The sequence below is a fragment of the Gekko japonicus genome, unplaced genomic scaffold (assembly GCF_001447785.1).
Source record: "Gekko japonicus isolate JY-2015 unplaced genomic scaffold, Gekko_japonicus_V1.1 scaffold196, whole genome shotgun sequence".
In the NCBI taxonomy this organism is placed as follows: Eukaryota; Metazoa; Chordata; class Lepidosauria; order Squamata; family Gekkonidae; genus Gekko; species Gekko japonicus.
The window spans coordinates 1445246-1469099 of record NW_015173129.1 but is presented as its reverse complement, the minus strand read 5'-3'; the positions used below and the strand labels follow the sequence as shown (position 1 = coordinate 1469099).

At 42.6% G+C, this 23854-nt stretch overlaps 1 protein-coding gene across 1 annotated transcript in view; it reads right to left on the bottom strand.

The window, feature by feature from the left end:
- The window catches only part of LOC107119568 (probable helicase with zinc finger domain), a gene marked incomplete at its 3' end in the record, with an annotated part of 135928 nt that extends 112324 nt beyond the window's left edge, over positions 1–23604 (bottom strand). Inside the window, exons 1-6 of the mRNA XM_015422077.1 lie at positions 23395–23604; positions 18933–18969; positions 15486–15610; positions 14231–14287; positions 11414–11465; positions 10614–10689 (exon numbers count right to left, since the gene is read on the bottom strand). Coding sequence (XP_015277563.1) covers positions 10614–10689; positions 11414–11465; positions 14231–14287; positions 15486–15610; positions 18933–18969; positions 23395–23604 — 557 coding nt within the window. The remainder of the gene's footprint in view (positions 1–10613; positions 10690–11413; positions 11466–14230; positions 14288–15485; positions 15611–18932; positions 18970–23394) is intronic.
- Positions 23605–23854: the final 250 nt, after the last annotated feature.

Here is a 23854-nt window from a genome sequence, read left to right as displayed (position 1 = left end):
GCCGACTTCTCCCCGACACCTCCTTCAGCTGCGCTGCCGCTCCAAGTCGCCTCTTCCCCAGCCTCCACACAACCGACAGCCCTCCCGATTGACTTGCACACACCGGGAAACCCCGGCGCTGCGTCACAGAGCCTGGTAAGCCACAGTTATTCTCATAGGGGCTAATGGTCCCCAAGCCCGGCGGACCTGGGCCACTCCAGTGGCAAAGAAGCTGAAATTCGGGGGGACTCGGGAGGGTCTCCAAGACAGGGGAAAGAACGTCCACCCGGGCCGTGAGAGAAGAAATGCTCCACGACCCTGTGCTGCCGGCTGGAGGCAGGTCTACCAGCTGAGAGATTTGTACTCTGGAGCGTAGTTCCCAGGCCGTCGTTCTCAGGGCTAGGCCACGCCGAGAGGGAAAGAATCTTTGCCGGTTCTTCACACAGCAAGCTGTTCTTAACAAAGGGTTTTCCAGCATATTCCACAGAGTTCCACAGAGGTAGACAGGTTCTTCTTTTATCTTACCCCTGAACTGGCAAAAGTAGCAGGTCTAAAATTGCTGTTAACTCGGGGGAGCTGCCGCCGCCATCTTGAATCGATTCATCTGGGGAAATGCCAGATGATTGGAGGAAGGCGATTATAATTCCATTTTTTAAATCTGGGAGGAGAAGATGTCCCAGCTAATTATAGACCAATCAGTTTGCTAAGTACAATTGGCAAGTTTTATGCTAGTCATCTCTTAGATAAACTCAAGAGCCGGATGGAACAAGAGAATTTTCTAGTGGAAGAGCAAACTGGCTTCAGGGAAGGAAGAACTACCATCGGCCACAGTCTGATTTTACAACATCTAATAGCCAAATATGCTGCCAAGAATGCAGTTTCGTTGTACGCAGCCTTTATTGATTTAAAAAAGTCAGCTAGGGAAAGGTTATGGGACAAATTGGGAGCCACATCTATAGATTAGATCTATATATTTGATTCGGGCCCTGTATTCTAATTCATCTTTCCAAATTAGGTGTAACAAAAATGGACTTCTTACTAATCCTATCATAACCACAAAAGGTGTAAAACAAGGCTGCATTTTGGCTCCTTCACTATTTATTTTTTATATCAATGACATGATCAGTAGCCTAAGCAGCGTTGATTCTGACCCCCTACTCTAGCTGAGCAGAAGATATTTGCCTTACTTTATGCCGATGACACAGTTTTGTTATCCAGGACCCCTGTTAGCCTTAGAAGGACATTGAAGACATTCAGTCATTATTGTAACACGAACCACCTAGGGATTAATTACCAAAAAACTAAAATTATGTCTTTTGGTAAAAGACCTAAAGTTAGGGCTTGGAGCATCAATGGCCATAAAATCAAGCAGGTAATGAGTTTTAAATATTTGGGTGTGATGATCCAGTCTTCTGGGGCAAGGAAGGCCCAAAATGATTACGTGGCCAATATAGGTCAAAAATCGGTACAGGCTATTCTAAGATTCTTCTATAAAAACGGCGGACAATATATTCCAGCAACCCTCAGATTATATCAATCCAAAACGGTTTCCCAACTTCTGTATGGGACAATGTTAGGCCCAACAACTTCATGTTTTGCCCCATTAGAAAGAACTCAATCAAAAATTTTAAGAGCAGTATTTTGATTCCCCAGATGTTTATCGAATGCAAGCCTGCGTCTAGATTCCGGTATGATTACATTAGAGGCTAGGGTAACCCTTGCATCTATTAAACTATGGCTTAAGATAAACCATTCCTCTCAAGACCTTACATCATTAATTCTCTGGGATGGCTTTCGATCCACTTGGTTAAAGGCAGTCTGTCACAAAGTGAATATGCTAGGCCTTCTCCCCAGAATTTCTCTTAAAAATGCCCTTAGATCAAGCAAAGGCCCTGGTCAAGCAAAGGATATAGGATACTGAAAGGCAGGGAGACATCAGCAGAGTTTCAAATTTCCTGGAGTCAAAGAACACTAGATACGTTGTAATTCCAGCAGCCTCTTATCGCTGTTAGAGGTCCTGTCCCACCGCAGGGCTTACTCTATGGCTAGATGGAATATACTCCCCTCCGCGGTAGTGGAGGGACGTTATAGGAAGATCCCATTAGCAGAGAGGGTTTGCCCGTGTGGAGCAGGGAAGGTCAAGACAAATGAGCATATCTTGCTTCACTGCCGTTTCTACCAGGAAATCCGTGCGAAGATTATTGCACCCTTGCTTGGGAGGTTTTCTACCTGCTCCGAATCTGAAATTACGAAGACGTTCCTTTCAGACACAAATCCTCAGCTCATACTCCCCTGTGCCAGATTTCTTGCAGCATCATGCAGAATTCACAGGGAATTAACACAGAATGTAGCTGAATCATAAAATGTAGATGTTTTGTTCAATCTGTTCTGTGATTTTAAGAATGCATAGGCCACTCAGTAATTTTAAATATTGTGTATTTCCTAAAACTTATCAGATTCATGTACATTGTTGTAACTGAACTTGTGCTGGTCACGAACCGTAATAATAAATTTGATTTGATTTGATTTAATAACCAGAGTTAAGAAATAGAAGAGAATAACAAAAAAGAGAGATCTGTTCAACAAGATCCAAGAAATCAAAGGAAAATTTAAAGCACAGTTAGGCATACTGAAAGATAAATAGAGAAAAACATTAAGCGAACAGGACAAAATAAACGAAGATGAGAACAATACACTGAAGAACTATACAGAAGAGATAAAAGAACGACTGATTCCTTCCAAGAAGAATCTATAGTTTTAGAATGTGAAGTAAAAGCTGCATTGAGAGCAATTGGGAGAAACAAATCACCAGGAGTAGATGGGATATAAATACAGCTATTCCAAGTCACATAAATTGAGTCCATCAAAATCTTAACAAGAATATGCCACGAAATACGGAAAACAAAACAATGCTCCACAGAATGGGAACACACAATCTATATTCCAATTCAGAAAAAGGAGACATCAAAGACTGCAGTAATTATCAGAACATACCACTAATTTCTCACGTGGGTAAAGGGATACTCAAGATCTTACAACAAAGACTGTTACTATAAACAGAACAAGAAATGCCATATGTTCAAACTGGATTCAGAAAAGGAAGAGTTACATTGGTTACTGGAGCACATTTCAGAAAAGAATCAGGTTGTGGAATGTGAAAAAAGTATGGTTAGTTTTAAAGAAACGGGTGTGCCACAGCCTCTGATTCTTTTGATGCACAACCTGTACTCCAGAAAGCAGGCTACTATTAGGACAGAACATGGAGAAACAGAATGGTTTCCAAGTGGCAAAAGTGTCAATGATTATTTTATCTCCCTATCTCTTCAATCTACATGCACAACATATCATAAGGAAAACTGGATTAGATGAAGTGAAAATTGGTAGAAGGAATATTAATAATCTGAGATATGCAGATGACAGCACTTTACTGGCAGAAAATAATGAAGTAAAACAGAAATGTGTAACAAAATTTGAAAAATAATAAAGAATTGGACATTTTTACAGGAAGTATTAAAATACAAAGTCATCATTAAAAGCAGGACTATTTTTGGGCAGGAACGCACAGGAATGGCTGGCTTCAGAGTTGGCCATGCCCACTACAGCCAAAACCTCTGCATGTGTGGCTAGAGGGGGAAGACCTGGAGAGCGACCCCCCTCGACGACTCCAAGGCGGGACGGCCAGGGGGGCCTGGAAGGATCGGGGAGGCATTTAAATGCCTCCCTGCGCCTTCCCTGGCCTGTCCAAGGGCCAGCTTACCTGGGCTCCCCGCAGCCACGGGGCGTCCGGGCGAGCCAAGGGAAGGCAGTTAAACTGCACAACAATTATTCTGGAATTCTTATCAGTGTTTCTCTTTATACAATTACCAGATGATGATGATGATGATGATTAGGAGGAGGAGAAGATTGGATTTATACCCTGTCCTTCACTACCCAAAGGTGTTTCAGAGCGACTTACAAACTCCTTTCCCTTCCCCTCCCCACAACAGACACCCTGTGAGGTAGGTGGGGCTTTGAGAGCTCTTGACAGAAATTGCTCTTTTTCAAAGACAGCTGTGCCAGAACTATGGCTTGCCCAAGGTCATCCAGCCAGGTGCAAGTGGAGGAGTGGGGAATCAAACCCGGTTCACCCAGATTAGAGTCCGTGCACTTAACCACTACACCAAACTGGAAAAGCCTCAAGGATTCAATTAGCTCTCCATATAGTGTCAGAGCAGTCTCTGTGTCTTTTGTTAAAATAAATTTTTCCTGATCTGAAAAGTGGCTCACTGTCTAGCACCTGCTACAATTCATTTTGAGGCGTATAGGTGCATCTCAAACCAGTATTAGCTGTAATTTCAATGAGGCACTGATGTCCCACAATCCCATAGTGCTTCAGAAAAAGAAATACAGATAAGTGGTTGATTGTCACTTTCTGGAAGCGACCCTACGTCAAAGTGTAATATATTAGCACAAAGAGATGGTGATATTAGTATATAGTCAATCACACTTGCACCCTTCTGGTTATAAGAAGTGAATTTCCCATGTTTGTCTCCCTCTAAGTTACTATTTAATATTACAAAGCTAAGCTTGGTGATCAAATGGCTTAATATTATCCCATGTTTGTTAACCAAGGAGCCTTTTGTTGTCCTCCTGACACTATAAATATCATAATCATAGGTATTTTCCCCTGGCCTTTAAGCTACCATTCCCAATGCGAGCATTAAAGTCACCTACAGTATTATTTGTGTCTTGGGATATTTAACCTCAAGTTTGTAGATGTAATTTTCCATGTCAGGCCAACATTTCTCATAACAAAAGGGTGAAGAATGGGGAGGAATATATACATTTAGAGCCAGAATAACCTGATCTTTAAAAGTAAAAAGACAAGCCATTGCTAAGGATCTTAAGGAAGGAAGCAATGCTACACCACACTTCACTGATGTAGAAATCAAACATGCAAACCCCCAAGAGGGCATCCTTTAGTAAATGGAGGGTGGCATTGAGTGTGCAAGTGAGTAAACCATTTAATGTCAATATTGATGTTAACCAGGTCTCTTGGATAAAAATTACATCATCATTGTTTATGAACTGTAAGAATGTGGGGTCCTGGATTTTATTTGACCATCCAGTCACGTTCCATGAGTTACACTTTAGATAATGCTCACTCTGGGTCTCTGTCACTTTAGTTTCTCTATTTTGTCCACACTTTCTTTAGAATCCACTAAGATTGATCCATTTTTGTTTATGGGCAGAGGTCCAATTAGAGGGCTCTTTGGGGCCTACAGGACGAGGGCCCACTGTACCAATGTCCATGATTCTCTAAACCGCAATTAAAAAGCCAGTCTACAGAAGGTCTAGAGTTTATTTGAGGATGGGCAGAAACATAATCTTTATATAGGGTGGCTGATTGCCATTGAAGGGGCGCATCTAATAACAATAGGTTCCACTGATGTTTGGCCAATAAAGGGATCTCTGGGTGAACTACAATAACAGTGTGTGAGAGAGAGAGATAGGATCCTGGGTGTGGTCGTTCATCTCCAAGAGACTAGTCCTCAATTGCTCAAGCTTATCAGAAACAGACTTTTTCTCCACCAGTGGGAGCCCTGAAGGAGTTAATTAAATCTGTCTCAATAGGATATGTTGACAGGGAATCCCCTACCTTAGGCTCCAAATGGGTGGGAGGTTCATCCCAACTACTGAGATCACACTCTGAAGGGCTAACTGAGCCACTAGGCCCACTCTTAAACATAACTTCAGTTTTGGCCCTTCAAAGCCCTGATCTAAAAAGAGGAGAGCATAGAATGGTCTTAAAAACTCGGGAAGGGAGAACACCTCTGGAAATCAGAAAGTTTTTCCGTTGCATAATCAGCGCTGGAATAAATGGACCATCAAAGGATAACAGTCATCTTCTTGCCCTGAAGGAGCTGTTAAAGGTCTCAACTGACCTTAGGGCAATAAATGTGCCTTTGATATTTTGATGGGCTTTTAAGAATTGTACTGTGTCAAATTCGGAGTTCCAGAAGGAGGTCCTACAATCCAATCAAACATTCAGACATATGTGATGGGACTGTAGCACCAATTAGCTAGTATTTATCACACCAAGAGCCTATTGTAGTCGCTTTTCAGGACAGAAGTAGACAAGGACTGGAATGGTATTAATGACTTCACTGATAAGGAATTACTGCAGATAAACTTTGTAACTGCATCAATAAGATGGTCTAAACTTAGAGAGGACAGAGTTCAGTTGGCTAAAGATAGTGCTCACTGTCCTAGCTGCCTGGCAAGAAAATTCAGCAGCCCCCTCGTTCCTCATCCCATGAACACCTGAGGAAGGCCCACTTGAGACTAGCCTGCTCTCTAGTCCCAGTGCAGTGACATTAGGAACAGTATCAGCCAGAGGTGTGTCTGTTTCAGCGGCTACGTCCAGAGCAGAAAACCTGTGAGAGGTGGGAACACTGAACTCAGGAGAATCAGGAAGACTGAGAAAGTCATCCGTTCTACATTGCTTGGAGTTTCAGGTGGGCACAGACTCAGTCCATTCTCTTGGTCACTTATATGCCCCCATGGCTCCTTCTCCCAGTAAAAAAGAAAGTCCAGAAAAGTTTGAGATGAGCTGGGCACAGGTGAATCAGTTTACTATCATTCCAAAAGTCAACTCTCAAAGCAGACAGCAAATTTCAGCTACTCCCAAAATCCTTACAAAAAAATGTGGCCACACTCCAAATCCCTTCAGCACTCTTCAAAAATCCTCAGTGAGGTGCTTCAAACAGCAGATGACTCCACGCTGGCTGATGACTCAGCACTCTTTGCTAATGTACACACAGAAGCAGAAGGCTCTCCCCAGGAGATGGCTAGCTGCTGATGAAATATCTCTGTTGTAGCTAGATATACCCAGAGGAGTGAAATTTCTCTGGACTGTGCACAGCGTACCCTCTAAGATGAGTTAGTGTGAGCTACTTCACAACTTTTTAGCCTCCGGCTCACACATTTTTGGCTTTCCTCAGGAAGGATGGCTCCAGAGAAAACTAATTTATGCAGCAGCCAAATAGCTCGCTCACAACTTTAATGCCAGTAGCTCACAAAGGAGAATTTTTGCTCACAAGACTCCACAGCTTAGAGAGAGCATTGACCGTGCCAGATATCCAAGTCCAGAACTCAGAGAGAACTAAAGGAGGAGCCGGAGTGGGTCAGATCAACCAAACAACTTCCAGTCTGGCAACACACGCTTCCTATTCTCTTTTTCACCCCATGTCAGCTTCCAAAAAACACACAAGCTTGAAAATGGCTTTGGTATTCATTCTAGGGCAGGAAGCAGAGGAGAAATGGCAGAAAAACCGGCGGAGTGAGGGGAATTCCACTGGCAGCACCCAACAAATAAATTAACATAAGAACATAAGAGACGCCAATGTTGGATCAGGCCAAAGGCCCATCCAGTCCAACACTCTGTGTCACACAGTGGCCAGAAATACCAGTGCCATCAGGAGGTCCAGCAGTGGGGCCAGGACATTAGAAGCCCTCCCACTGTTGACCCCCCCCCCAAGCACCAAGAAGACAGAGCATCACTTGCCCCAGAGCCCCTAGCTATACCTTGTGGCTAATAGCCACTGATGGACCTCTGCTCCATATGCTTATCTAATTCCCTTTTGAAGCCGTCCATGCTTGTAGCTGCCACCACTTCCTGTGGCAGTGAATTCCAAGTGTTAATCACTCTTTGGGTGAAGAAGTACTTCCTTTTATCCGTTCTAACCCGACCGCTCAGCAATTTCATGGAGTGCCCACGGGTTCTTGTATTGTGAGAAAGGGAGAAAAGTACCTCTTTCTCTACCTGCTCTTTCCCATGCATAATCTTATAAACCTCGATCATGTCACCCCTCAGTCGTCGTTTCTCCAAGCTAAAGAGCCCTAAGCGCTTTAACCTTTCCTCATAGGGAAAGTGTTCCAACCCTTTTATCATTCGAGTTGCCCTTTTCTGCACTTTTTCCAAAGCTATAATATCCTTTTTAAGGTGTGGTGACCAGAATTGCACACAGTATTCCAGATGAGGTCGCACCATTGATTTATATAGCGGCATTATGATATTGGCTGATCTGTTTACAATACCCTTCCTAATAATCCCCAGCATAGCATTGGCCTTCTTTATTGCAGTCACACACTGTCTCGACATTTTCAGTGAGTTATCCACTACAACTCCAAGATCTCTCTCTTGCTCAGTCTCTGCCAGTTCAGACCCCATCAATGTGTATTTATATTTAGGATTTTTGGCTCCAATGTGCATCACCTTGCACTTGGCCACATTGAACCCCATTTGCCATGTTGACGCCCACTCGCCCAACTTTGACAGATCCCTTTGGAGTGCCTCACAATCCTCACTGGTTTTCACCACCCTGAACAACTTCGTATCATCCGCAAATTTAGCCACTTCACTGCTTACTCCCAACTCCAAATCATTAATGAACAAGTTAAAAAGCAGTGGACCAAGTACTGATCCCTGTGGTACCCCACTGCTTACACCCCTCCACTGGGAGAACTGCCCATTTATACTCACTCTCTGTTTTCTATTAATTAGCCAGTTTTTGATCCATAAAAGGACTTGTCCTTTTATCCCATGATTTTTGAGCTTGCTTAGGAGCCTTTGATGAGGAACTTTATCAAAAGCTTTCTGGAAGTCAAGGTAAATAATATCTATTGGATCCCCCTTGTCCACATGTTTGTTCACCCCCTCAAAGAACACTAACAGGTTAGTGAGACAAGATCTTCCCTTACAGAAACCGTGCTGAGTCTGCCTCAATAGGTTTTGTTCATCTATGTGCCTACTAATTCTTTCCTTAATAATGGTTTCCACCAATTTACCCGGTATCGACGTCAGACTGACTGGCCTGTAATTTCCCAGCTCTCCTCTGGAACCCTTTTTAAAGATGGGAGTGACATTTGCTACCTTCCAGTCCTCAGGAATGGAGGCTGATTTTAAGGAGAGATTACATATTTTTGTCAGGAGATCCACAAGTTCACAATTGAGTTCTTTCAGAACTCTTGGATGTATGCCATCTGGGCCTGGTGATTTATCAGTTTTTAAGTTGTTTATCAGTTTTAGGACCTCCTCTCTCGTCACCTCAATCTGACTCAGGTCTTTCAACACCCCTCCCGAACTCAGCGGCTCTGGAGTGGGCAAGCACTTCTCATCCTCCACAGTGAAGACGGAGGCAAAAAATGCATTTAGCTTCTCAGCCATTTCCCTATCATCCTTCAGTACTCCTTTTACCCCTTGGTCATCCAAGGGCTCCACTGCCTCCCTGGAATAATTGGCCTTGTAGCAGGCCAAGCTGATAACAAAGGAAGCATAACAAGAATTTAAGCCAGAATTGCTTCTTAATTAGGGAACACACTGGTAACTAAGGATTACAGAATCTGAAAAAATCTTAGCAAATTTAACACAGAATTTGATAAATGAGAGTATATATTTTTAAACTGATTAATATTCTTTAATGTACCATCATGCTGATTCAGCTATGGCAAACATCTGTAATACATCAAGCTGCCTCCATCTTGACAGCTGAAATCTTGAGCTGCAGGGGTAAACTCAATGGCATAACCTTGCCTGACGTTTGTTGTACCCAGGCATCAGACATTGATGCAGTTCAGTTATGCCAGATGAGTTGAAGTCTGACCTCAACTGAGGCCTAGTGCCAGGTGTGCTGTGGGTAAGGCTTGTTACTTCTGTTGCCTGAGTTTTGGACATGGGTGGACTTAGAGTTAGACCCAACAGAAGAATTTGGCTTGGACCAGGTTAGTCTTCTGTAAGTCTGTATGGAATCTAGGAAGAGTTCCATAGTTTAGAAAGGACTGGGAGTTAAACACCTTCTTCTTTCTCATTTGAGGTGGTTTCCAATTGGCAAAGGTGTCATACAATGATTATTTTATTTCCCTATCTCTTCCGTCCATATGCAGAATATATCATAAGGAAACCTGGATTAGATTTAGATGAAGGTGGAGTGAAAACTGGTGGAAGGAACATTAACAATTTGAGACACACAGATGACACCACACTGCTGGCAGAAAATAGTGAAAACCTGAAACTACTATTATGAAGGTTAAAGCAGAAAGTGCTAGAGAAGGATTACAACTGAACATCAATAAGACAAAAAATAATGACTACTGGGGAATTACACAACTTTAAGACTGACGTAATTCATAGGGTCCCCATAAGTCAGAAGTGACTTGATGGCACTTAACACACACACACACACACAGAGTATGCATACACTAATATACAAGCTTCAGTGAGATGTAGACCTTCATGATTTAACAGTTATAGTGGAAGAATGAAAATGTACGTAGAGCTACAGTTTTGAAAAAAGATTAAAATAATTTAAGTTTAGCATTATTTCTGAATCTAATAGTTTAGAATGCCCTGATGTTTAGTGATTTGTCCCCAACCAATCAATGACTGCTTGTTAACTGCCAGAGGAATAGATTGTTAAAAGTAATATGTGAAAATCTTATTTGGATACTGCCAAATGCTGAATATTATTGATGTTCTTTACTGCTATATGTACTTCAGTTCTATGCCTTGCTCTCTTCATGATGTGTTTTAATTTTAATTAAACTGTAACTCTATCGATACACATTGCAAATTAGTGAAAAATGTATTGCTTTACCTTTTGCATAATGTGTACTCCTCACTACTTGTAACTCCCCTTGGTGGGGGCCGAAATTGCCAGCCATCCTGAGATCCTGCAGTGCAATTATAATGGGCAGGTTATTTTTCTGGTTGCCAATATTTTACAATTCCTGATGCACCAGTGATATTTAAAATCAGACCAAATAATTAGTTTCAAGGCTAGAGACAAACAGTCTATTAGCTACCCTACTTGCCAGGCTGAGGAAAGTAAATGCTCCCTTGCCTAAGCGCCAGCTTCTGTCAAATAGAATTTTACAGAGGGTAGCTTAACAAATAGAGTTGCTATAATTAAGAGCAACTATAGTCAGGAGCCACTTTACAACCATTTTTTCCCTACTCTGATCTTTCTTCCCAGGACACTAGTGACAGAAAAGGGAGGGTCAATAGTTCAGAAGCCCAGGCTCAGCAGATCAGTATGGGTATTAAAGACACCTATTCTCAATCACCATAGGACAGCCCAAGCATCTTAAGTTAAGACATTCTATACAGATGTTACATTTGGTGGCCATTATATTTCATAATATTACCTTTAAATTAATAAAAATCTCAGTGGGAAGATCCAGGTCCTAGTCGAAGTAATTCTTACAATTTCCTGCAAGCAAGCCTCCTTGTTTCATGACAACACTTCAAGTAATAGGCCATATAACTTATTTCTTATCCCTAACAATAATTGTTTTCTCTGACACAAAATGTGGTGGTGGTGGGGATGGCTTAAGCAATATCTTGGCAGATGAGCATAACCTCTCCTTCAACATTTTAAAAGTTTATTTTATTTACCTTCTTCCAAATCTTCTACATGATATACAGAGGGTACTTTACCAGCTGCCGCCTGTAATTATAAGAATTTGCTTAAAACATGAGTCAAACAACAAAAGATTTTTAAACAAGTTTCAAATATAGTTCCAAACACTAGCTATATAAAAATATAAAGAGGATATTAAATATACACTTCCTCAGTGTCACTGATGAAACAGCAATTAAATTCCTGAAAGCAACAGATGCTATTACATTTAAATAGTTTTCTGCATTAAACTGGTAGGTTTTTTAAAATTTCAAACTAGGAACTGGATCTAAAGAGAAACATGTTCCTCATGAACAAGTCACGTTAGACTAACCGTATCATTTTTTGAGAGAGTTACAGCTTGTCAACACTACCTTGTTGGATCGGGGTACTACCTTGTTGGATCGGGGGAATGCTGTGGACATACTTTATCTTGATTTCAGTAAGGCTTTTCATAAGGTTCCACATGATATTCTTGTTGACAAGCTGATAAAATATGGTTTGGATCCTATTACTGTCAGGTGGATTTGCAACTGGTTGACAGATCGCACCCAAACAGTGCTTGTTAATGGTTCCTCATCCTCTTGGAGAGGAGTGATAAGTGGAGTGCCTCATGGATCTGTCCTGGGCCCTTCGTTGTTCAACATTCTATAAATGGCTTGGATGAAGGAACAGAGGGGATGTTCATTCAGTTTACAGATGATACTGATTTGAGAGGAGTAGCAAATACAGTAGAAGAAAGAATCAAGATACAGGATGATCCTGATAGGCTGGAAAAGTGGGCTAAAACTAACAGAGATGTGTAAAGTTCTGCATTTACGCAGGAAAAATCAAATGCAAAATTATAGGATGGGGGAAACTTGTCTTGGCAGCAGTACATATGAAAAAGATCTAGGGACCTTAGTAGACCATACACTGAACATGTCAGCAGAATAATGTGGTAGCTTAAAAGGCAAATGTGAGTTTTGGCTACAGCAACAGAAGTAGATCACACAAAGTGATAGTATCACTTTACTCTGCTCTGGTTAGAACTCACTTGGAGTACTGTATTCAGTTTTGGCCACTGCCGTTTAAGAAGGATTTTGACAAGCTGGAACATGTCCAGAGGAGGGCAATTAAGATGGTGGGGGTTCTGGAGACTAAGTCCTACGAAGAAAGGCTTAAGGAGCTGGGTATGTTTAGCCTGAAGAAGAAATGACTGAGAGGTGATATGATATCCAGTAGTTGAAGGACTGTTATATAGAGGATGGAGCAAAGTTGTTTTGTTGCACCAGAAGGTTGGATCATAACCAATGGACTGAAATTAAATCATAAGAGTTTTCAGCTAAACATTAGGAAGAACTTCCTGACAACTACAGCAGTTCCTCAGTGGAACAGGCTTCCTTGGGAGATAATGTGCTCTCCTTCCCTGGAGGTTTTTAAGCAGAATCTCAATAGCCATCTGGCAGCTATGCTGATTCTGTGAACTTAGGCAAATCATGAGAGGAAGGGCAGGAAGGGATGAGTCAGAGCTCGGCTCATGTGGCCCTTTCTTGCATGCCCAGGGTAATGCCAATTGTCGCTTTGGGCTCAGGAAGGAATTTTCCTCCAGGCCAGATTGGCCCAGGGATCCTGGAGGTTTTTTGCCTTCGTATGGGCATAGAACAGGTTTCACTGGGGGAGTGGGGGGGGTAGTTGTGAATTTCCTGTGTTGTGCTGGGGGGTTAGACTAGATTACCTTTTAAAATTAAGTTTTATACATTCTACGTACATACCATTTCCCACAAAAAAGGAAAAGGGGAAAAAATTAAATATTCTGGGGTGTAGCGGAAACTTTAACAGTAAAATTCATAAAAACAGAGACTTATACAATCAAGTATACTGTTGATACTTCCCTTGACTAGATGACCTTTGAGGTCCCTTCCAGCTCTATGTTTCTATGTATTGTGGGGCTTTTCCAGGTCCTCCTTTCTACCACATCACACTCCCTATCATTGAAAACCCATCCTGAAAACCAGGAAAGTGTCCAGAGCAGCAGTTAACATGGCATAAGGGGCTGCAGAGAGGTGAAAATTGGCTCTCCACATCACTCATCTACTCTCCTGCTACATGGACTTTCTTTGAATCCCAGCCTTGAAGCTGGAAACTTGGAAACACAGCTAACAGTACACTCCAGTGCCAAGTTACACCATTGACTTCCATGACCTTAGATTGCGGTAACTGCATAGAATTGTACTGTAAGACATTCACCTGACCTATATTGGATTCAGCAACAATTATGCCCATGAATTCCTGAACAAACCCTGACTTGGATAACCCAGGCTAGCCCGATCCCATCAGATCTCTGAAGCTAAGCAGGGTCAGTTCTAGTCAGTATTTGGAAGGGAAACCACCAAGGAATACTAGGGTTGTGAGTTGTGACACAGGGGCAGGCAATGGCCGACCACCTCTGAATGTCTCTTGCCTTGAAAAACCCATGGGGGTCATCATAAGTCAGCTGTGACTTGGCAAAAAAAACCTTGCACAGGACTAGAATATTCTATTGCATATATCAATGCTAGCAGCATGTGTGAAGCTTGTTTACGACACGAGAGGCCTACAGTGGATAACTACCATTAGACAAAGGTATAAAAATTCTCTCTCTAGCATCTACCCTGTTAAAATCCATCAAAAAGCCAGCTCTCAGCTTTCTTATGTCTCTTCAAAAGAAACCTGAAACAAATCCTAAGGCATGCTTTACTGCAGTTTTTTTAAAAAGCCAGTTAAAGCATCCTAATAAAACTCAGCATCATACACAGGATATTTATTTTTTTCTAGTATTGTGCATGTTTTACCTCCGTTTCAACCAGAAGTGTTTTCAGCCTTGTCAGATCTTTAGTTACCATTCCATTCTGGCAAGAAAAAAACATCACCATCACATAATGCTCATTAGTCCTTTAGTATTTTGAATATAAACTGAAATAACTTTTTCTATCCAGCTTTTACAAGGTTGAGAACCATTCTCAGGGACATTTTTTTAAACACAGCATTGGGCTGATCTCCCATGTTTCATGGTACTATAAAGCAGTTTATGATAGGGTACAAATACACTGGGGCTGATTTCCCACAAGCTGCTGCTCCACACTCGCTCTTCCCTTTGCCCCGATCATACGTGTCAATTTCACACTATGTGCTATGCAGCAGTATTTTGCCCCGCAGCTTTGCCCAATTTTCCCCGCATCTACTCAATCCTCATAGAACTGAGTAGATGCGGAGGAAATCGGGCAAAGCTGTGGGGCAAAATGCCGCCATGCAGCACATGGTGTGAAATTGACACATACAATTGGGGCAAAGGGAAGAGCGAGCGCGGAGCAGTGGCTTGTGGGAAATCGGTCTGAGAAAAATGCTGGCAGTCATCCAAGCTGCTGTGTCCAAAAAAATTTAAAAATACAATTTCTCTCTTTAAATCACACACCAAGGAAACTTTCTGTAGCTTAGAAACAGTCAATATCAGAAGTATACAGAGGCAGAATTTATGACTTATCACTTTTCCAACATATGCTTGCTCTTTTGCAGGAGGCCCTATATATGTTTCTCAGAAAATGCTTTTCCTAACCATGAAATGTCTTCAGTGAAACCTTAAATATAATTAGTTACACTGAAACAATTGACCACACTGAAAGTCAAGGACAGTTTAATCCTCACCTGTTGAGAATTGAGGCGTAGCCAGACTGACATTAATGATATGTTCAGAATGAGGGGAACTGAGTCTCAAACTTCCAGGCATCCTCCCTCACCTCAACATCTTTTCCTTACCACATATTAGGCAGTACAAGCTGATGAACCCTAATGTAAAACCTAGACCCCCATAATTGTTAGCCCCTTCCTTATCAAAGGAAATATATCAAAGATGATAGATAATCCATCTGTGCCAATGAGATGATAAAAAGAAGTTTTACTGATACGTTAATGGAACAATGATCCATATTATTTCAGTTGTGTAGCAAGTATACTACGATTCTGGTGGCTTTCTGCTTTTTATGTTTGCTGACCTAAACACCTGGTTATAGACACCTTGGTTCAGCTATTAAAAGTAAGGTTATCACTTACCAGTGATTCGCCCGTCAGTGATTTAGAAAGAGCATTAGATACAATCTGTAGCTTCCCTTTAAGATGCATGCAGCAAAGCACTGCACGGAAAGTGTGATCTTCCTTGGCCAGTCCCTCTCCCAATACTGGAATAAAAACAGATTCCATTACTTGCCACAATACAGCAGAAGTTTAATTCAAGCCACCCACATTTTGCTAGCTTTAAACAAGTAAAAGTTAAATTCACTGTTGGAGATGCTGTGAATGTAAAATGTTCCTTCTACGCTCCAGTTTCCTACATTTTCTCTTTGTTCCTTCTAATCCATATCACACTTTCTAGCTCTCTTTTGAATGTAAATGTAAATGTAACACTGTACTCCAAAGAGACAAATCTTAAGGAACTTTTTCTGCATGGGTCCTGTTGTCACAAATGGCATTTCCACTATTCGACTGAAATTAATTCATATAATTTGTATTCATTTCAAAAAAACATGTGCAGATGACATTCTCAGTAAATTTTACCTGAACACAGTTGTCAGCAACATATTTATGTCAAAACAGGCCTAATGAAATCACTGTTGTAAGCTGTTTTTAATATCTGCACTGTCTTAAATTGATCATACAAAATTCAATAAAGAATTGTCAGAACATGAATTTCCTGTTCTTGATGATTTAATACAGGAATTAGCAAAATTCAGCAATATGAGCAAACATAAGAACAAATGTTGGAGATGGAGGGTTACACGCAGCAAAGCACTGCTTTGGCCTTCTTTGGTCAGTCCCTCTCCCAATTGATAATCACAATACATTTACATAAAAAACGCAGAGCACCATCCAGTCAGTGCACATACTAAACTCTCCCACTGAAATCAATGTGACTTTTCCATGTTTAGAGGAGGGTGATGATCAAAATTTGCATAAAATCAGTATAAGTAAAGAAGGCACAATCAGTTTTTTTAATGTCACCTCTGCAAAATCCTGTGAATATAGCTAGGGTAGGGTTGCCAGCAGGGGAGGGAGAGGACCTTTCCGAAAGTGGGGAGGAGCATCGCGACATGTATACGTAAACAGGAAGTTATGTAGGCACGTTGGGGGTGATGCTCTGGTTTTCTGGGCAAAACTATATGGTAGAATTTGCTTCAGATCATAGAGTTTTGCCCCAAAACCAGAGCATTGCCCAACACGCCTACATCACTTCTGGGCTTTGTAGGCACATCAAGATGATTTCCGGGTTCCTGCCAGTAAGAGGGGGTGATTTTGGGGGAAGGAGCACATGAAAGTGGGAGACCCCCACCCGTACCGAGCAGTCTAGCAACCCTAAGCTAAGGTTAACAACTAGTCATTGCTTTCTGTTACCTTTCCTCTTCTCCCACCCTGACACACAGAAAATTTAGGAGAGAAAAGATTATTCTCACATGTCACATCAGGCCTTAGAGAAGGAGAGAAGCAGCACAAATCCGTTTCAGTCCTGCCCCCTTCCCCAGTGCCTGTTCCAAAAGGAGAGAAAATAACCTCTCTCGAATTCTGAGTGTGTACAGGCAGTGTATTCTTTCACTTCAAGTAGGGCTTCAGACAAGGCAAAGGCTTCAAGAGTCCCTTTTGCTACTTCTGCTTCTCCACAGCTCAGTATCTCCCAAGTTTTTTGTACTGTTTTAATGTCCTTTAATAGTTTTATGACTGCGGAAATTATTGTTGCACACCATTTTACAATTCTTGAAAAGCAGCTAGCAAATTTGGTAAAATCACCTTCTTTCAGTTTAATGCCAGCATTTATAGAATCAGTTCTTTTGGCTTAACTTTTCCCCCAACTAATTGGATTAACCCTTGAAATGTGCTAGGCATTGACAGTATTTTAAGGAACCTACTTGCAGTATATTTGGGATTTACAATGGCAAAAGATGTTCTCATATAAGGAGAGGTCTATCAGGGACTAGGAATAAAAGAGAGCAACCATGAAAGGAAGCTGCAGAATGGCCTGTGGGAGGAAAACCAGAAAAAGCAAGCAGGGGTGGGGATGAAAAAATCAATAAGCATGCAAACCCTGTAAGAGAGGGGAAGAAGAGAACAAGAAAGGAGTGTATGGCTACAGAGAGCAGTAAACCAAAAGTTGTACGACCAGGGGGTGGGACTGAAATCACTACTTCCCCTCTCCCCTCAGTGCAGGCATGCTTTCGTACAAGGGAGGAGGGTGTGACTTTGCATGGCTTTTGTAGGAGCTGGTTCCTTCAACCCCAGGTATCACCTTTATAGGGGTCAAAAGAGACGGCTGGCAAAGGGCAACCGCAGAAAACATACATGCCTTCCACTGACAGACGGGCAGATTTAAGTTAGAATTTACTATCTATAAGATGTCAAATAAAGAAATGTAATTGATTAATAATGATATTAAATGTAATTATTAAATGTAAAAAGATATGCATGTTACCAAAATCACAAAAGAAATACCTGATACGCTGAAGCATATTGTAGTTTAATAAACAAAAACTGCATTTGTTGATGAAATATTTTATCACTACCTATTACAGTAACATGCTATAACCAAAATAATCTAAAATAAAAGATTCACAACAATTGAAATTGGCCCTTGCCAATTTAAATGTTTGTGTGTTAATCTTTCACTGTAACCAAACTAACAATTACAAGCTTGCAGCCTAACTATTTCATCAGGACAGTTCTGTATAAATAAGCCCAAATATCTGACTAATTGCACCCACACCCAATTTCCTAACCTGAAAATTAAATTAAAGAATGGGATAATATCATATCCCAAGGCCAATTAAGCCCCCAAGGATTGAAAGAGCATGGCACAAATTAGATTTAGCTGTCCATAGGGCTGTTTTGGATGGTGGTGGGGCTTACATCAGGCAATTAGATTTAATCTGCCTTGTCTTTTTAGGGATGATGGGATCCATCTCTCTACAGAGGGATGCGACTTGCACTTAGCTGATCTACGTCAGGGCCTGCATGAAGTTATAGTTTGCAGGTGGAACAAGGGGTTTGGCAGGGATAAGGTGGGGTTGCTTGTTTAGGTAGGGATAAGCAGTGAGGACCCTGAGCCATCAGACATGGTAGACCATCACTTGCTGGATGGTGGGATGAGGCTTGGGAAGAAAATCCTTTGGTGCTGAGCAACATCTTCCCAAACCTGGTAATGGCTTAACAGTGCATCAGGGTAAGGGGATGAGGATGTACCCCCTCAGCACTTTATGTGTAGGCAAGGATAAACCAGGCTGGCAAATTTGTTGCTAGATTGGATTTGCCAGAACAAAGGCAGCCAAGAACAGGCTGTCTCGCACAGCTTGCCCTCAATTATATATCAGCATAATTAATTTGATGGTGCAGATCAGCAGATTTGAATAAATTTAAATAAACTAGTTAGATCCACAGTGTTGTCTCAAGTCTTCACTTGGGTACTGGGGCAACAGATAATATTGCTACAGATTGTAAGAAATAATTAAATCTGCATACCATGCCTACAGTCTTCATCAGCTTTTCCATAGTTTTTCTGCAAAAAACAAAAATTAATGATTAGAAACAGCAGGTATGACTGAAAGAAGTAAATCTTTGCCTCTCACCTGCTTAAGGAGAAATTACTCTGAACACATTTTTATAAAGAGAAAGTTACATTTTTCAGCAAAAATACCCCTAAAACTGTTTCCCACCCCACCCCCAAAAATTAATACATGTGGACACCAACAGAATCTCTAAGGGTATGAGGAATTTAGACTCACATGTCCCACTGAGATGGTGTTTAGGAAAACATGTCCCATTAGTGTTTGTGTTATATTCTGCTGAATGGTATTTAATACAAAGTATCTTTAAGAAATTATTCCATGGCTATTACATTTTGACGGGGATACAGAGGCTCATGGAGAACCAGATTCACAATTCCCACCAACTAAAACAGTCACATGACTATTGTATGCTCTCAGGGCCGGCTCGCTCACTAGGTGAACTAGGCGTTCGCCTAGAGCGCGCCAGCCCTTAGGGGCGCCAAACAGCAGCCCCTCGCCAAAAGCCCCCCACCAAAAGCCTTCTCCTCTTCCTCGCCTCCCCTCCCCCGAGCGCCACCACCACTGGTCAGATGAAAGGCGAGCGACATCAATCTGCCTGCCAGCGGGGGAGTCTCACTGCGCTGCGCCGTCTGGAGCGGGCGGGCCAAGGAAGGAGGAGGTGGTGACAGCTCCACGTGGGAGGCAAGCCGCAGCGGAGCAAGCCACAGCAGAGCTGGAGGTGACCTGACCCCGTCCCCAGTGGCTCCCCAACACAACCGGCAGCAAGGCTGCATGAGGGAAGGGAGCCCGCTGATGTGCCAAGCCCGGCAGGCTGGGTCCATCCGGGGGAGAGAAGTGGGAACTCCGTGGGCAAAGGCCTTGGGGCAGGGCAAGCCAGGCAGCTGGGCTTCTCCCGGAGACTGATGATGTATGTGTGGGCGCCCTCCACATTGGCTCCCGCGGGAAGGTGGATGGGGGGGGCTTGTCGGCACAACCATGGAGCCACTCAGGAGGCAGTGCCAAGGCTGCAGGGAGGGCAAGCAGGAGAGGCGCCAAGGCAGCCGGAGAGGCGTCCAGGATGAGACCTTCCCAGCTGCCCGCCTGGGTGATGCTGGGCCTGGCACTCAGTCTCCTCCTGCCGGCAGGTAGGGCCGCCCAGGGGGGCGGGTGGGGGGGCGGCATCTCTCTCTCCCACCTGGGGCCAGCCAAACGGATTCCCATCCCAAGGCAGATCAGATGCAGCGACCCTCATTCCGACAGTGGCAGGGGACATCATGGGAGCAGAGTGTCCCCCAGCATGTGCAGAGAAGTAGCCAAGGTGTGGTGCACGTTCTTCCTCTCCAGGCCCCGCCTGGAGGTTGGCAACTCCATAATTAGTTGCCGTGCACGGGAGGGTGCCAGAAGGTAGCCCCGCCTAGGGTGCAAAAAAACCTCGGGCCGGCCCTGTATGCTCTGCATCTTGCCCCACCAACCACACATATACAATAATACTAAAGATATGGATACTAGCATTAAATATACTACTCTTTTCTGTTTAATTACCTTGCTGTCCATTTGATACATAACTGCCCCCAACACCCATCATTCAGCAGCATTTGTTGACCCAGCTTCAAACACAGAGCCCCTACATCTTCACAACCTTGATATATAATCATCGTGATGCTGAGGCTTCTCACTGCAACAGTGCAGTAAAAGGAGTCTCCAGTTCCAACATTGCTGCTTGGCAGAATGCAATGAGGGAAGTAAAAGGCACTCTGGCCAACTGGCCTGTAGAAAAAACATCCTGTATTTTTAATAGAGGCATAATAGGTGGATACAGACAGGGTGAAAAATTTCATGGCATGTGGAGGTAAATCAAGTCGCTTGGTATTTGCTGCAAATCAAACTGCTAAGCCTCTGTTAAAGAGAGTTGCCAACCCTGACTGTAGAGCCTACTCTGAGCCAACCAGCAGAGACATGAGTAGGCACCTACAACAGGAAAGTCTGCATGCCCTTTTCTTCCCCCTTGGCTTTTGCACTCTAGCACATCTCTAGCACAAGGCAGCGAGCATGACGGCCCAAGAGATTGGCTATGGAGAAAGGAGTGTGGCCAACTTGCTATGGGGTGGGGGGCTACAATGTTAATGACAGAGTCTACTCTTTTTTTCTCTACAACTAGCTTGCTCACCTCCAAGGTTGAGATAACAGAGGATGTGGAGTAAAAAGGGGATGTTGGAAGGGGGGGCAGGGATGTCCATTTTCCTCCCCATTACAAGGCAGATTATTTGGCCATTATCAACACTAGAAAAAAAAATCACATGACTGGTGGTGCAGTGCCGAGCTCCACCACCACTGGTCTGGGCAGGAGGCAAGCAGGATGGTGAGGATGCTGCTGCTGGATGGGAAGCAAGTGGGCCGGGTGAGGAGGCCTGGGCCTCCAGCTGCCAACCCATCCTTGCCTGACTGGCCCCACAGGTGGTTGTCCCTGGCTGTGCTGGAGTGAGAAGGGAGGGAAGGAGAGAGAGAGCACAAGCCATTGGGTGAAATCACTTCTTTAAGAAGAAGCATCCTGTAAGCTATATTTTTTAAGTTTCTCGTATGTTTACTGTCATTTGATAAGTAACTACTGGATGCTTTAAATACTTTCCCCCATTACAGACCTAAACATCAGTAGCCTAAACCGTGCAAGTTGTTCTATGGAGCTAGTCTTGAGATTTAATTTTGTACCTAGAGGCTAGTTGGACAGCTTCCTACTTCCTCCCTTCAATAACTTCAGCATGTCCACAGTATTTTTCAATGAGAACATCATCACTAATTCACTAATCATTCATCCAGTGTTTCTCAAACTAGGGTCTAGGGATGACTGTAAGGATACTCCAGAGTGTCCACAAGTTATCTGTATGAACAGAGGACACATTGTTCTCACGCCCATGCACCTAACATGACAATTGAACCCTCTCAATTTTTTAGAAATGGAGCAGAGGCTCTGTCTCAGGGGAAAGGGACAGAATTGGCTTCCTCCTCTTTCAGAAGGCAGAGTTCACAGATTGGTCATTTCCTGCGCTCATCTAGCTCCCAGATTATCTCAGAGCACTAGCCAGAAAACGTGCTGATTTGCTGCGGGGAAGCAATAGCTTTGCCCTAGAATTCTTAGTTGAAAGACACTAAAAAGATATAGCCATCATAGTTACTCCTAATAATAAAACTGAAGAATCAGATACTGTTGTTTGGCGGAAGAGTCTGCCAGCAATATGAAACTTGGGCATGACAGGAATACTCCTAATAATAAACCTGAAGAATCAGATACTGTTGTTTGGAGGAAGAGTCTGTCAGCAATATGAAACTTGGGCATGACAGGAAATTGGTGATTGTAGAAGGCTGCAGGAACATTGCTGGGCTTCCCTGAGGTGTTCTTTGAGTAAGAGAGAATGGCACACTCCAGTCCACAGTACAAGGGGCTACAAAGTTCATGAGGTGGAATCCACATGGGCCTAGATCTTCTGGAGGAGTCTCCACAGTTTACTGCACAAGCACTCTTCTTTACCATTTCTGCTTTTCCTCATTGAACAAGTGTGATGGTTGTGGATGATCCACTTAAGATTACTCAGTTCCTTGTGAATTCCTGTAACTCAGTGAAATATTGAACCAAGATAGCCTCCATGTATGCATGAATGAAATATATTGGTACGAACAGTGATCAGTCTTATTGTATGTTTTATATAAGCTATATGTTTTTATTTGTTTGTAATCAGTATTTTTTTCAAAAATGATAATTCATAAACAAGTTATGGCACAGTGCTTATTTATTTATTAAGAAGATTTTGTAAGAGAGAGGCATTTGTAACTGACATCAAATTTCCTGTTTTTGACACTGACAGGCTTAAATACCGTTTTAAATGTTTTCTGTTGATTTTATGTAAGCTGCCCTGAGCTGGTCTTTGCTGGGAGGGCAGGGTATATATTTGAATAAATAAATAAAATATATAAGTGAACTGGTTTTCACTTTAATTCCCAATGCAAAGGGACTGTTCAGTGAGTCATGAGGACCAATAAGAGGAGGAGAAGATTGGCAGTCTGCAAAAATAAATAAATAAATAAAATTGAGGGTCCTGAGGCTGCTAAAGTGTGAGAACTGCTGCATTAGACTAATGGTACACCAAAGTAATTAATCTACCTCTCTGAACTAATAGCCCTCTCACAAAGGCACAACATAACCACTATTTTAAATAGGCAGACCAAAGAAGAAAAACCAGAGTATGATCTTTTATCTCCCAAAACAGGGCAGCTAAGAAACCTAAGAGCATGAGAAGCAAGTATAGTAGACACTCTAATTATAAAGCCAAATGGTAAACATATAAAACCGCAAAGAAATGCTTGCTTTGTAGGTATCTCCACGTTTAAATGAACAATAAAATCAGACTATATTCTACATTCAGTTCAACTGTAAACACACTCACGAGTTGCAAAGAGGAAGCAATTCTATAGAGAAGACTTTCAATTTTGATGCGGTTGATTTCAGCCTGACATGCTTCCGGGAAGCAAGTGGGAGGATACTGGCTGAGGGAAAAGAGAGCCTCCGTGCAGTGCTTCACGGCCACTTCATAATCCTGCTGTCTGAGTGATTCACATGCTTGTTCACATGACTTCTCTGGTCTTCTGTCTGCCATGACTCAGCAACAGAAATCCTAGTAATAATGAACCAAGAGGGTTTCAAACATGTGTTAGCTCAAACAAAGATCTTCGACAATACATCTATATATCCATGTCCTACCAACCAACTCCATGCATACTAAACTCCTGTGCCCCCCCCCACAGTAAGTTAGATCCTATGATCTGTGAACTCTAATCCATTCACAGATCCGTATACTTCTTGTCTTCCCCTCTGCCACAAACTCCCATGCTACCCCCAAAAGTTGC